At 48.4% G+C, this 15,152-nt stretch overlaps 1 protein-coding gene across 1 annotated transcript in view; it reads left to right on the forward strand.

The window, feature by feature from the left end:
- Positions 1–15,152, forward strand: part of KSR2 (kinase suppressor of ras 2) — a 396,776-nt gene that overhangs the window by 324,588 nt on the left and 57,036 nt on the right. The window contains exons 11-14 of the mRNA XM_060029378.1: positions 8,056–8,097; positions 8,745–8,817; positions 11,837–11,885; positions 13,708–14,075. Coding sequence (XP_059885361.1) covers positions 8,056–8,097; positions 8,745–8,817; positions 11,837–11,885; positions 13,708–14,075 — 532 coding nt within the window. The remainder of the gene's footprint in view (positions 1–8,055; positions 8,098–8,744; positions 8,818–11,836; positions 11,886–13,707; positions 14,076–15,152) is intronic.

A 15,152-nucleotide genomic window follows, 5' to 3' on the forward strand; every position in this document is an offset into this window, starting at 1 on the left:
AAGGACATTTCCAGTTCAGCCATATTGGCAGCATCATAGCTGACGTCAAGACAGAGGCTGGCGGGCTGAGGTCTGGCTTGGCCAGTTGGGAGCAAAGTCTAGGTCTGTGTTGTTCAACATGGTACCCACTAATCATGCATGGCTGTTTAAATTTAAACTAATTAGGGCTTCCCTGGTGGCGCAGTGGTTAAGAATCCGCCTGCCAATGCAGGGGACACGGGTTCGAGCCCTGGTCCGGGAAGATCCCACATGCCGTGGAGCAAGTAAGCCCATGTACCACAACTATGGAGCCTGCGCTCTAGAGCCTGCGAGCCACAACTACTGAGCCTGTGCTCTAGAGCCCGTGAGCCACAACTACTGAGCCTGCGTGCCACAACTACTGAAGCCTGTGCGCCTAGAGCCTGTGCTCCGCAACAAGAGAAACCACTGCAACGAGAAGGCCGCGCACTGCAACGAAGAGTAGCCCCCGCTCACCACAACTAGAGAAAGACCGCACGCAGCAACGAAGACCCACTGCAGCCAAAAATAAATAAATAAAATAAGTAAATTAAAAAAAAATTAAATGAATTAAAATTAAATATAATTAAAATTTTAATTCCTCAGTCACACTAGCCACATTTCAATGCTTGCAAGCCACATGTGGTTAGTGGCTGCCATACTGGAGAGCACAGGTATAGAGCATTTCCCACCATTGCAGAAAGTTCCACCAGACAGTGCTGGGCTAGGGGCTGATTTCCTCCTGAGCCAGCGAGCTTCACGCAGGGGGAAAATATCCCAGGTCTGTAGCCACAAGTCACACCTGCAAGCCTAACCAGCCGTGAGAGAATATCTGGGAAACGAACGAAGACCCAACCCCACATCTGGACAACGCCCAGATACAACCACCCACTGAGGACAAGCTGATCAAGTCACCTGCCCACACTGCTTTGATCTGGGCTGTGTCCAAAGGGATAGAGTGTGTTTTAAAACTTGCATCATGGAAATTTTTTGGTTAAGTCCAAGCCCGAGGCAGCCTCATACCTGTGGTGTGAGGGCCACTCACCTGGCAGCCAGCAAGGACCATAACGGGAGTCAGTAAGTGCCCCCGAGTCAACAAGGCAACAATTGCCCAGCATTTCCGTAGACTGAGGGTTCCCACCAGCACCCCGAGCCATTGCCACTTCTCTGGAAGGAGGGGAATGGAAAAAAGGCCCTTTGACACCCCATGACCCCCCAATTTCTGGAGGGAGGGGCTGGGTCCTTTCCTAGAGCTGTACCACCTGCCACCCAAGACACACACTTAGGGCTATTTTCCCAGTAACTGTTTGCTACTTGTTTATGGGTGAGGGTAGCAGGGGCGGGAAAGAACCTCTTAAGGGAGAACCACGCCTCAAAGCACCACAGCTCTTTTCATCTCCAGAAGACTGCCGGCATCTTTAAACAAGAGACCTGACTCACCAGGGGTGGTCACTGTTCCATCTGCTCCTTTGTCCCTTCCGTCAGAGCCCCAGGGAGGGGCCTTGGCCAAGTTGCAGTGCTCGCCTGCCAGTGGATCTGCATCCACTCCATGGCAGGTCCCAACACTGTCCTGACCCTCTTTAGGGAGTGGGCTAAGGGGTCCTTTGGGGGAAGGCGCTTTAGAACAGCAGTTAAGAGTGTGGGTTCTGGAGCCAGGCTGCTTGGGTTCAAATCCCAGCTCCGTCACTTAACAACTGTGTGATGCTGAACAAACTGCTTGCCTCTCTGTGCCTCTGTTCCCTCGTCTGTACAACGGGGATAATAATAGTACCTACTCTGTAGAATCCTCGAAGGGCTAAGCGTTACCATATATGTACAGAGCTTAGCAGAGCACCTGTCTTGTCAAAGAGCTCAACAAAGGTGAGCTATTTTCATTATTATTAGATAAACACAGGAATAGCAAATTACTGTGGCTACCAGTGGTAAGTAATCCGGGCCTAACTAGAATTGTGGAAATAAAGATGAAATCCCCATGTACCATGGTATTGGGAGTAAGAATCAAATTAAACTTTGGGGTTAGGTAATTTAGCATTGACTGTCGAAGTTTCAAATGTACATTCCTTGGACCAGCAAAATCACTTTTAAGAATTTATATACAGAAATGTTTGCAAAGGGCAATGGGGATCTGTATGTAAGGATTTCATAGCAACAGTAAAAAATTTGGACTCAACCCAAATGCCCATCAGGAGGGGAGTGTTTGAATACGCTAATATATCTATATAACCAAATACTCAGCCACCCTTAAAAAGAATGGAGTAGCTCTTTGTAAATATCCTGACATGGAAAGATATCCACAATATCTTTTAAGTGGAAAATAAGTGATGTGCAAAGCAACGGGTACAATAACATCCTATTTATTGTAACATGGTTTTATATATTTGTATATGTATGTTTAAATGTGTGTGTGTATATATATGTTTGTATATGTACACAGATGTCTGCAAGACTTCATGGCAGGTGTTCTAAGAAAAGGAATTTTCTTTTATGCACTTCTGTAATGTATATAAGAGCAAGGAATATGCACCCGTTTTATAATTGAATAATAACAATAAAATGCAATGTCGACAGGAAAAACAAAATAGGCCCCTCCAGAAGGGCCGCCAGACCTTCCCTCTGTCTTAGGCAGTTTTCGCAAAATTCCCCCAGGGTGACAGGCATCTGTTCTGTTCATACGAGGCCCTGGTCACCTGTTATACTCTAGACTGTGAGCCTCTGTTGATGGGAAAAGGAGCTTTGGCCCTGGTTGCCTGCCAGATGTTGAGTTTTCTGAAGACTATTCAAGCTAATGCCTAGGCATAAAAATGTCCCTGGCATTGATTGATCTAGAATATTCTTTCTCTAAAACAGGCTGTGCGGTTAATGGTCATTTGGCTCATTTGCTGACCTCAGGGCACCCACGGGCTTGGTGGGATTTGCGATTGTGCTCGCTGGTCGGCTGGACCTCCTTGTTTTCCGCCACTCCCTTAAGAAGCCTGGTGCTATGTTGGGCATGGCACAGTGTAGGACGGAGTCAAGAGGGCTACATTTGGATCCCAGATTTGCCCCTTCCCACCTCTGTGGCCTTGAGTATGGCACTGGCCCCGTTTAGATCTCAGTTTCTCATCTGTAAAGTGGGTCTAACTTGCAGGCTTGTGTGACATTTGATGTGGGAAGGTACATGAAGGGGCTTTGTAAGGGACTATCGTGTGGGTTTTAGAGGCTGGAGTGTTCAAATGCCTTCCTTCTTGGGCGTAATCTAGTGCCATGTTTAGTGTCTGTCTCCTGCCTCAGAACATCAGCTCCATGAGACTAGGAAACTAATCTGCTTCATCCACCCCTCTGCGCCCAAAGCCCATCACAGTGCCCACTGCTCAAGGCACTGATGAGGTGTTTGCTGAATGAGTGAGTGAACGAGTGACTTGAGGCACTGCCCAGAGCTGCAAGTTGTTTTTTTTTTTTCCTTTAAACTGTCTTCTGGCCCTCAGACTGCATTCATCCATTCCGATATCCTTAACGGGTATTTATTAAGCATCTACTACATACCAGGTACTGTACAAGACACCACGTATGGGGGCAAGGCACAAACCAGAAATGCCCTGTAAAAGTTTGCCGTTGCTGCTGTAGCAAATCACCACGAGCTTAGAGGCTTAAAGCAGCAGAAATTTAGTATCTTATGGTTATGGAGGTCAGAAGTCCAAAATCAGTTTCACTGGGCTCAAAATGAAGGAGTTTGCGGAGCTGGTTTCTTCTGGAGGTTCTAGGAAGGAATCCATTTCCTTGCCTTTTCCCGGCTTCTAGAGGTTGCCTGCATTCCTTTGCTCATGGCCTCTCATCACTGCAGCCTCTGCCTCTGTATCACATCTCCTGTGATTCTCTCTGACTTGGATCCTCCTGCCTCCCTCTCGTAAGGACCCTTGTGATTATGTTTAGGGTTCACCCAGAGAATCCAGGATAATCTCCTCATCTCAAGATCCTTAACTTCTTCACATCTGCAAAGTCCCTTTTGCCATGTAAGGTAACATGTTCACGGGTTCCAGTGGCTAGGATATGGCCATCTTAGGGAAGGGGGTGGGGGAGAGGGCATCATTCTGCCTGTCACAGTCTCTGTTCTCATGGAGTTTATAGCTTAGTGGGAGAGACAGGTGTTAGCCGAGCAAACATCCACATGAAAATAGGATTATAAGTTGTGATAAGTGCTGTGAAGGGAAAGAACAGTGCTATGAGCAAATTCAAGAAGAGAACAAGTTTAGGTTGAAAGGTCAGAGGCAGCTGAGTTCTGAAGACTGGCCAGAGAGGGCTGGTGGGGAGTTGTCCAGGCAAAGAGAGGGGAACACATGCAAAGCCCCTGCCACGGGAAAGAGCTGGGAAAAAATGTCCCAGTGGCTGGAGTGCCATAAACAAGGCACCAAGCAAGACTCAGAGCTGCAGGGCTGAGCCTGGCAGGGCCTTGTAGGGATTGGCAGGAATGTAGATTTTATTTAAGACACAATGAGAGGCCGTTGCAAGGTTTAGGCAGGGGATATTTTGATCTTTCTTCTTTCCTTCTAGATCCTTCCTTTCAGATGACCACTCAGGCTGCTCTCTGGGGAGCCCATAGGGAGGGAATGGGGGCTTCAGGGTGGAAGAGCCTTCAAAGTGGCCTGCTTGTCTCTCTGACCTCTGGTCATCTGCAGCCTCCCAGTTCCTGGGTCCTCTTTGACGCCAGAGAGCCAGGAGCCACTCGGGTTCATCTACTGCCCCTCGGACCTGCTTCTCGCTGGTGTCCGTTATCAGCAAGAAGAACAGGCAGGACTCACAGCGCCCTTTCCCTCCTCCTCTGGCCAAGACTCTCTCCCTTTCGGCCGTCAGGACCGAGCTGTTATCAGGCACTTGAAGGGGTCCAGGCGGGGGTTGGCTCTGAGCGTGGAGGCCTTTGCCAGGTGTCGCATTGCCTGACACCTGTCCCGTCTCAGAGTGGTGCCTTCTCTCCATCACCAGCCCCGCCTCCTTAAAAGAACACTTAACTGCCAGCTAACCTCTTCTGCAGACACTGAATCCTCAGTCCCAGTTGGGGAGGGAAGAGATCAACTAAGTCTCTTGACAATCCCAGGTAGTTTTTCTTCTTTTAATTTTAGCCCCTTGTTGACTAACAAAGTGTCTGCCTGCAATGAAAAAACCTAAGTAATCTAATGGAAGAAAGGTCCCTGACATTATGGAGGTTGGATTTCTTTTAAAGCTTTGTCATGTAACCTTGAATGAGTTGCTTCCCAGCCCAGGCACTTCATCTTCCAGAATCAAAAATGCATCCATGGGCTTCCCTGGTGACGCAGTGGTTGAGAGTCCGCCTGCCGATGCAGGGGACACGGGTTCGTGCCCTAGTTCGGGAAGATCCCACATGCCGCCGAGTGGCTGGGCCCGTGAGCCATGGCCGCTGAGCCTGCGCATCGGAGCCTGTGCTCTGCAACAGGAGAGGCCGCAGCAGTGAGAGGCCCGTGTACTGTGGAAAAAAAAAAAAGCATCCATTTCTATTCCAGCTAGCTGAGGTATTTGGGAATTGCTGTGCTAAAAGAGAGTTGAGTAATTGAACAAACGTGAGCAGCTTACCCACGGGGTGCACGGCACCAAACCAGGTGCTTGGCATCCTGAGATGCCAGGACTTGCTGTCCATCCCAGGGGGAATTTATAAATCAACTGCACCCTCAGGGGCAGCTAATGACTTCGCCCTTTGAAACCATCTGACTGTCTATGAATTATAAAGCATTCTCGTCTGTTAGTTAAGAGAGCTTAGAAAGAGATGGGCTTATGCATCGCAGCTGATCCTGATTCTGCACGTTCTATGCCCTCTTATCTCATGTCATGATGAGCTCAGCCCTATGAAGGAGAGATTTTTATTATCCCCATTTTACACATCTGGAAACTGAGACTTGGAGAGAGTTGCTGAAGCTTTTATAAGCAGTCAAGGAAGAATAAGAATTCAGCCCTGAATTCAACAATTCAGCTTCCAGACTCCAGGCTTGGAACCACTACTAATTCTTGGTGAGCCAGCTTGTCGCTGAATGAATAAAACTGTTTCCGGAAGTATATTCACCAACTCAGACTCATATCTGATCCCATCCCTGCTCACTGCCTTTACTTGAGGATATAAAACTCTGTGTGACCTGTCCCCCACCCCTGACACCGCTTGTACTCCCTGGTCCAGGCCCTCCACCCTACTGGAATAGTGCTAACATTGGAAACCTTGGGGATGTCCAGAACAACCGGCCTCCAGTGAACAGACTGGAAGTAAACTGAATTGTAAGAGAACGAGCAGAGAATTTGAGGAAGTGTCTTTTATATGACTTTTCCCTAAATATGGAAATTAATTAATGCCTGTGGTAGGCAGAATAATGGTCCCCCAGAGAGGACCACGCTCTAATCCTGGGTTCTGTGAATATGTTACTTTATACGGCAAAAAGACCTTTGCAGCTGTTACTAAATTAAGGATCTTGAGGTGGAAAGATTACCCTGGATTATCTGGGTGGACTCGAAATGCAATCATGAAGCTCCTTATGAGAGTGAGATGAGAAGGTCAAAGCCAGTAGAAGGCAATGTCGGGATGGAAGCAGAGATGGGGGTGATGGGACTGTGATCCAAGAAATACAGGCAGGCTCTACAGCTGGAAAAGGCAAGGAGTGATTCTCCTTTGGAGCCTCCAGAAAGAATCAGTCCTGCCAACACCTTCATTTAGCCCCTTACAACTGTTTTTAGACTTCTGACCTCCAGAACTCGAAGAGGCTAAGGTTGCACTGTTTTAAGCCATCCCGTTTATGGTAAGTTATTACAGCAGCCATAAGAAAACTAATACAATGCTCAATGCAGCAAATTGGAAAAACACAAGAAACACATAAAGGACTTTTTCAGTTTTATTGAGATACAGTTGACATATAACATTGTATAAGTTTAAGGATATAATGATTTGATATATGTATCTGTTGCAAAATAACATCCATCACCTCACATAGTTATCAATTGTTTTTCCTTGTGATGAGAACTTTTAAGATCTACTCTCTTAGCATCTTTCAAATAGACGATACAGTATTGTTAATTACAGTCGCCATGCTGTACATCACATCCCCAGGACTTATTTGTCTTATAACTAGACATTTGTACCTTTTGACCACCTTCACCCAATTCTATCCCCATTCCCCACTTCTGGCAATCACAGATCTGATCTCTGTTTCCATGAGTTTGTTTTTTTATAGATTCTACATGTAAGTGAGATCATACTGTTTGTCTTTCTCTCTCTGACTTATTTCACTTAGCATAATACCCTCTAGGTCCACCCATGTTGTCACAAATGACAAGATTTCATTCTTTATTATGGCTGAATAGTTTTCAATTGTGTGTATATATGTGTGTGTGTGTGTGTGTGTGTGTGTGTGTGTGTGTGTGTATTCTTTATCCATTTGTCTGTTGATGGGGACTTAGGTTGTTTCCATGTCTTTGGGATAGTGATGTCTTTTCCTTCGGATATATACCCAGAAGTGGAATCACTGGATCATATGGTAGTTCTAATCTTAATACTTTTAGGAGCCCCCATACTGTTTTCTATAGCGGCTCTGCCAATTTACATTCCCATCAACAATGCACAAGGGTTTCCCTTCCTTTACATCTTTACCAACACTTGTTATTTCTTGTCTTTTTGATAACAGACACCCTAACAGTTGTGAGGTGATACCTTATTGTGGTCATAAAAGATTTTTTTTAAGCCACTGTCATCGCTCTGCCAGAAGGGGAAGATTACTGTGTTAGATTATGGCTTTAGAGACTTTTCTCTCTGTATTTGTGTGTCCTCACACATTTACGCATTTAACAGAGATGCTCAGGATGGCTGTCTGAGTTGGGGTGCTCTGTTTTCAGGGAGTGTCAGTGGGAGGGTTGGCTTGGATGTTTCTGGCTTCTTTACACATGTTCTCAGTCCCTTGGAATTCGGGGTGTCTGCAGAAGTCTGGAAACCTCAGGGGCGGGCAGAGAACCACAGGTGGCCGCAGGAGCCCCATTTGTTACCTGAAGGGCCCACCCAGGGCAGCGCTCACTGTGATGTTTTCTTTCTTTCGCAAGCGTCCCACTACTACAAATACAGGCAGCAGTTCATTTTCCCAGGTGAGTTTCATGTGAGCTCAGTTCCTTCCGAGCAAGCTCTCTGAGGCGTGGCAGCTGCTGGAGGGGATGGAGGCGAAGGTTGCCGGGGTGAAGGAGCCCCGAGAGGATGGGGTGGAATCCCCAGACCACAGGCTGGCGGCTGGCTATGGAGGTGGAGGAGGAAGGGTGCGGGGTCCAAGGGCACAGTGGCACCAACGAGGTCCCAGAGCACAGTAGGAAGGCCTGAGTGGGTGGTCTGCAGTGCAAGGATGGGCAAGGGTGAGGAGGGGTCTAGAACCACGTGGCAGGGGAGAGATGGTCAAAGGGGCTTGAATCGGGCACTGGGAGACATGAAACCAAGTAGCCTCATCATCCCAAAGGGGACTCAGGAGTGAGGAGGTTCCAGTGGGTGTTTCAGGCCAGAGGCTTAGGGCCTCCGGCAGCCCCCAGGTGACAGTGGGGAACTTTGTTCAGGATGTCATCTAGACCACTCGTGCACCTAGGCAGGTAAATCCAAGTGGCCGGGGAAGGGAGAGAGGGGATTGTGCAGCCCCAGGGACTCATGGTCTGGTGAGTTCTCAGCTGCCGGCATCTCCTGGGAATCAGGCTTTTGGGGGTGGTTGTGGACCCCGAGTTTGGTTTCTTACTGTCTAATCTTTGACTCTCAGATGTGGTGCCGGTGCCAGAGACGCCGACCCGGGCGCCCCAGGTCATCCTGCATCCAGTGACCTCGAATCCAATGTAAGTGGAACAGAGACGTTTTCCCCTGCCCTGGCCCTTCAGTTTGCTCAGGGTCATGTCTTCTTTCCTCCTTCTCCTGGAAATGATGGGGTGGGAGGTGGGGGAGAAGTATGAGAGGGCCATAGAGACAAGGGAATAACTCAAGCTAAGAGAGAGAGAGTGTGACAGCCCAGGCCAAGAGAGGGACAGTACCCATCCCCTTGAGTCACTTCTGCCTTGTGTCCCTGGCCCTGCCGATCAAGTGTGATTTCCAGGGGCCAGACCACTTCCTTCAGACCCCCAGACCCTCCTATGATCAGAAAGACCACTTCCCCCAGGCAATAGCTGGAGCTTAATGAAAAGGCAATTATTCTACATCATTATCCCCCTTTTAAAAAGGATAATTTAGGTTTATACCAGGGATCAGCAACTTGCAGCCTATGGGACAAATCCAGCTTTCAGCATATTTTTATAAATAAAGTTTTATTGGAACACAGCCATGCCCATTTGTTCACAATGTGCTGTCTATGGAGGCTTTCAGACTACAACAGCAGAGATGAGTAGTCGCAACCGAGACCATATGGCCTGCAAAGTGTAAAATATCTACTACCTGGCCCTTTGCAGAACAAGTTTGCTGATCCCTGGTTTATAACATTATAAAAATAAAATAAGCTAATTTTGCGAAATTTGGACTATTCTATAAAAAAAGAAAGGAAAAATAATCACTTATAATTGCACCACTCTTAGAAGTGTGCTCTATTCATATTTTACATACTTGTGATCCACAGTATATGCAATTTCCATCCTGCTCTGTTTATCCCTTAATGCTATAACATCACATTTTTTCATATTATTCTGGGCTCTTCATACACATTGATTTTAATGAATGTAAGATATCATATCGATGCGGAATAATTTCCTTAACCATTTCCCTACCGCTGGATCTTACATCTTCCTATACCTCACTGTTGTAAACAACTCTGCAACAAACATCTTTGTGTGTGGTGTCTTTAGCATCCTTAAGATACAGACCCTCTTTCCAGGTGGTCTAGTGAAATCACCTTCCTTAACTTCTTTGGTTGTGACCCAAGTCTGGGGCATGCTGGGGACCTAATTCTGATTTGACTTCTTTCCCAACTCACATTTTTGCCTACTCGGTTTTCCTTCTGACTATCCTAGCTGCTCCATCCTTTCTGACCCATGTTATAGCCTTTGTTAAAGACCCAAATGGTACATGTCTGAAATCAAAGCAGGAGCGACTTGCCTAGGGATATTGTGCTGACATCTAGCTCCAGATCATTTCTCTGCTGCACATGAACCGATTCCACAATTCGTGCAAGATGAACTCCAGGCTATTAACTGAGAGTCAGGGAGTGCCAGTGAAAAACGGAGTCCATAAGTGCCTGCGATCTGCTTAAATGTGCGTGGAGTGATGGGAACTGACGCTTTGCAGAAGGGAAATCATTAAGTAGCCCCGGCTGCTGTAATCACGCCTTGATGCAAGCAGAGGCGAGCAGTCCATTTTGTTGGGCATGAGGAAGGACTCCAGCTGCCTTGTTCCACCCAAATCCCCCCCAGTGCATCAGGTTTCCAGCATGTCAGCTGTTGTGATGTGGTTTCCGCCTTCCCAAGCTGTACTGTAAATTATTGGCTAATAGGATGGCAAACGCTACTTCTTTCTCCTTCTTTGAGTTCTTACAGTCTTCCAGACTCCCCCTCACCACTTCTCCTCCAGCAAGCGGACTGACTCTGTCTGCAGGGTCAGCAGCTTTCTGGGTGAGGTCTGAGGGTCAAGATAGGGGAGGTCCCCCTCAAATGAGGAGGTGGGTCGGGGGAACCTGCTAAGCTTCCACTGCGGAAGTAGGAAGGGGGTGTGGTGGCCATTGTGATCCCTTCCTCCCACCAGTTCCAGCTCACTCCGTAAACACATCCTCTGCTCTAAAAACCCACTCCCCCAAAATCCTTTAACACATATGGTGCCCCACATCTCCATCACATACCATGTGCTCCAACACGCCCACACATCCCCAATACATCACCAGTTACACCGTCAAGAATGGCACGCCCCCTCCCCCAGCATACCCAGTATGTACACCCAACTCACACGCACACAGAACAACCCCTGCACAGAGCACATTCCATAATACCCACGCAGTCCTCGGTGGACACTTAACACTCACATTGTGCCCCCAGCACCCGTATCCAGCTTGTTCCCGTACTCAGAACACAACTGCAGCTCACAAGCTCATGAATATGCATGAATCTCACACACACACACACACACACACACACACACACACACACACACACACACGCCTGTGTCTTCCACGCCAGTACGGTCTGGCTTCCTCCTCCCCATTCTCACCCTGCACGTGTCTTCTGAACGTGATTGGCAAGGTGCAACTCAAAACACTGCTAACCCTCAAATATATCCAGTAATCCTCTCTCCTGGGAATGTCCACACCCTCCATTTATTCAATACATACCTAACTTTCAACCCTTGTTACCTGTAGCCTTTCTGCACAACGGTAGTAATATAAATATTCCTTGAAGTCAGGAAGCCGTGTCAGTTTCAACTCTGTATCCCTCTAAAGGTCTGGCACTGTTCCTGGCACATAATTCTAACCAAATGAATGAATGAATAAATGAGCAAAAAACCAAATGAACACTAGGATCCTTCCAAAAGATTCAGAACTGTAGAGATCTGATTCATTCTCTCCTAGGGAACACCTAGAGCTCTAAGGATCCTGCCATCCATGGCATTTAGGCCAGTTTATAAGGAAACTGCTAGATTAGTGGAAACCAACAAAGAAAAATGAGCCCTGAGCAGGTCAGAAAATCTATTTAAGACAATGTCCTTGCACACCACTCCTTGGTGGCAAGGTTTTGGATTATTCTAGACACAAGCATTGAAGTGAACTTGCAGAAAAAGGCTTGGTGGTGAGGACTTCTCACTTTAAGACATTTCTTACATGGATCAGGTCAATGCATGGACCCATCTTTTCACCTGAGGGTCACGTTTATTTTTCTTTCTCTAAAGCTTGGAAGGAAATCCATTACTTCAAATTGAAGTGGAGCCAACCTCAGAGGTGAGAACCGGAGAGCAATGAAGCAACTTTTTCCGGGGGCTACCCACTTGGCAAAGCCGACTGATGTCTTTGATGACGCAGAGGGCTTGGGGCGGGCTGGGGGTACAGTGGCCCTGTTTGATGGCTGTTCTAACTCCGGGACGACTAACGAGCGGGCCCCTCCCGACACTGAGCCTAATGGGCCATTATATGGTGTGCATCACGGAAAAGCTAGTTGTGCAGAAGTTGGCAAGTGACTTGCGTTCTTAGTTGAAAATTCAGCTCAGGGCTGGGTGAGTACCAAGGGGGATGTGCCCCGCTGCTTTCTGAAGAACATGTGGTAGGAGGAGACGGGAGCCTCAGGGACACTGGCTTGGCGGGGTGTTGAGAATGTTCTGGGGCTTCTTCCCACCTGCCAGAGCCCCTGGAGGAATAAATGAAGTCTTCGGGGTGAGAACCAGAGCCCTGACTCCTCGACTCTGCTGGTCTGTCCTGAACTGAAGGGAGTGGAGTCAGGGTTTCCAGAGAAAATCATGTCCTTTTCTGGAACCATTGTGGTAGTTGGAAAATGACCGTGAAGGAAGGTGTATTTCCTGGATAGTTTCTCCTGAGTGTGCCGTTGGAGACAGCTTGCTCAGATTCGGGGTCAGAGAGACCTGTACCCAACCAAGGGGCCACCTTCTCCGGCTGTCTTGTCAGACTCCAAGCCCCTGAAAATCCCCCCGGCTCAGGCACCTGCTGCTCCCCCATTCCAGCCAAAGAACCCAAGGGGCAGGACCCTGCAGCCCCAGGTGCCCCCAGACACCAGGCTGCGAAGGTAGGTCCCTGGGCCTTGAGTGTCTAACTGTTGCAGTGGTCATGTCTAAGTGTGCCTGAGTCATGTGGGTGTGCAGGGTAAAAATGAAGAGTCCTGGCCCTGGCCTTATGACATTCTGGTTCAGAAAATCTGGGCGGGGCCTAGGAATCTGCATTTTATAAGCCATCCCAGTGGATGTTTCCTACAGGCGGTCAGGTCTGTGCAAAGAACTCAACAGATCTTCACCTTATTGAAAACCTCACACCACCCCCAGGGGCAGATGTCATTAGCCCCACTTTATGATGAGGAAAAGAAGGCCCAGGGAAGTGAAGTGACTTGCCCAAGGTCACACAGCGGCCAGATTCCAGCTCATTTGGTCTGAGTGTTAGGCTCATTCTGTCAACCTCTCCCTCTTGTATCTCAGCTGCACAGGAACCCCCGGCCTCTGGCCTGTGCTGAGTAGCTCTGACATCTCTCAGTTTCTGCCTCCTCAATTCCAAATTCCCTGGGCAAGCGAAGGCCCTCCGTGTCGAGGGTTGTCATATTATATGTAGGTGTATGGTGTACCCATATTTCAGCCTGTCATTTTCCTTACTCCCACATAAATAATCAGGCAAGTCAAAACATCATGGTCGAGTAGGAGGGCGTCAGATATTAGGATCTGAGAGGCCTGAATCTTAATCCTAGCTCAGCCTGGCTGCCTGACCAGAGCTAGGCACTTCCCACAGGGACCAACCATCCCCGTTTGCCAGTTTTCCAAGTGTGAGACTTTCAGTGCCCAAACGGGTAATGTCATGGGAAACCGGAATACGTGGTCCTCCTAGCATTTCCCCTCTCTGAGCCTCAGTTTCCCTGTAGCACAAGAGGGATGGATTGCCAGGATCTCCCTTTCAGCTCCTTCATTGCAGTACAGTGATAGGCAGGAGGTACCTGGGCAAATAGAGAGACACGTGTGCACCAGCCGAAAACACACAGTGGGGCACAATGGGACCTGGCGGGCAGGTGGGGCAGTGGCGGGAACTGACCCCTCTCCCCCTCTGGCCGCAGAACGAGGAGGGTCACGACGAGGCCGAGGAGTCGGAGGATGACTTTGAGGAGATGAACCTGTCCCTGCTCTCGGCCCGGAGCTTCCCGCGCAAGGCCAGCCAGACCAGCATCTTCCTTCAGGAGTGGGACATCCCCTTTGAGCAGCTGGAGATCGGCGAGCTCATCGGGAAGGGCCGCTTCGGGCAGGTGTACCATGGCCGCTGGCACGGGGAGGTGGCCATCCGGCTGATCGACACTGAGAGGGATAATGAAGACCAGCTCAAGGCCTTCAAGCGGGAGGTGATGGCCTACAGGCAGACACGGCACGAGAACGTGGTGCTCTTCATGGGCGCCTGCATGAGCCCGCCCCGCCTGGCCATCATCACCAGGTCAGTCCCACCCGGGCTCCCCGCCCATACGCTCGTTCCCAAAGCCCTGCTTCCGGCAGCGTTGAGAAATGCGGGTTCTGGTGAATTCAACATTCTGGTAAATAGAGAGTCTCTGGCTTTACCAAATCACAACTTACATGGTTTGAAGATTTGAGAGTCCAGAAAATACGATTTATGCTAGAACTCTGGCAGAGTGGTGCCCTGGAGCGGGCAACACATGGGGAGTCAGAAAGGCGGATTCTAAACCCGCCTGTGCTCCATATTTGTGAAACAGCGTCTCTGAGACTCACTTTCTCCAAATGTAAATTGAACGGATTAGGCTAAATCAGGGGTCAGCAAACTTTCTCTCTAAAGGACCCAACAGTATTTTTGGCTTTGCGGGCCATACAGTTTCTCTAGTGACTGCGCAGCTCTGCTACTGTAGTGTGAAAGCAGCCTCAGACAAGATGTTAATGGATGTACGTGGCTGTGTGCCAATCAAACATTATTAACACAACCAGGCGATGGGCTGGGTTTGGCCTGCAGACCCTAGTTTGTTGACCCCTGGACTGACATTCTGATGACTTGCTCTGGCTTTCATTAAAATAGCAGAGCACTTTTGTCGAACTCTACCATGGTTGTTTTAAATATCCAGGATCCATGGTCTATAGCTGCACAAAAGGGGTAGTTAACAGAGAACTGACATTAAGAAAATGTCACATGATAGGAACTTTCTTGGACTTGCTCTCTCTAACCTGTAGGCATTGAAAAAAAATAGCTTTGGTTTCAGTTGAACAGTTGTGGAACAATCCTTTGGTGTGTTTTTAAACTCTGGCCTTTGCTCCTCTGTTGCATTAGGACTGGCCACAGCAGCAGTGTTCTTGGTGTGTCCTGTGGTGCCAGGTGTCCATTAGGAGGCTTCTCATTCTTATTCTCAACCCAAGCAATAAGATCCCAAATACACAAGCCTCACACTTGGGCAGGTGCCATAGTGGGAGCTGTGGGCTCAGGGAAGAGCTGCTGTGTCTTTGATCTGCTCCCTTGTGATCCATACAAAGCCTTTTTGAGTCCATTTGTAAGACCTGGGTGATTGGTAGA

This window comes from Delphinus delphis, chromosome 13 (assembly GCF_949987515.2).
Source record: "Delphinus delphis chromosome 13, mDelDel1.2, whole genome shotgun sequence".
NCBI classification, from domain to species: Eukaryota; Metazoa; Chordata; class Mammalia; order Artiodactyla; family Delphinidae; genus Delphinus; species Delphinus delphis.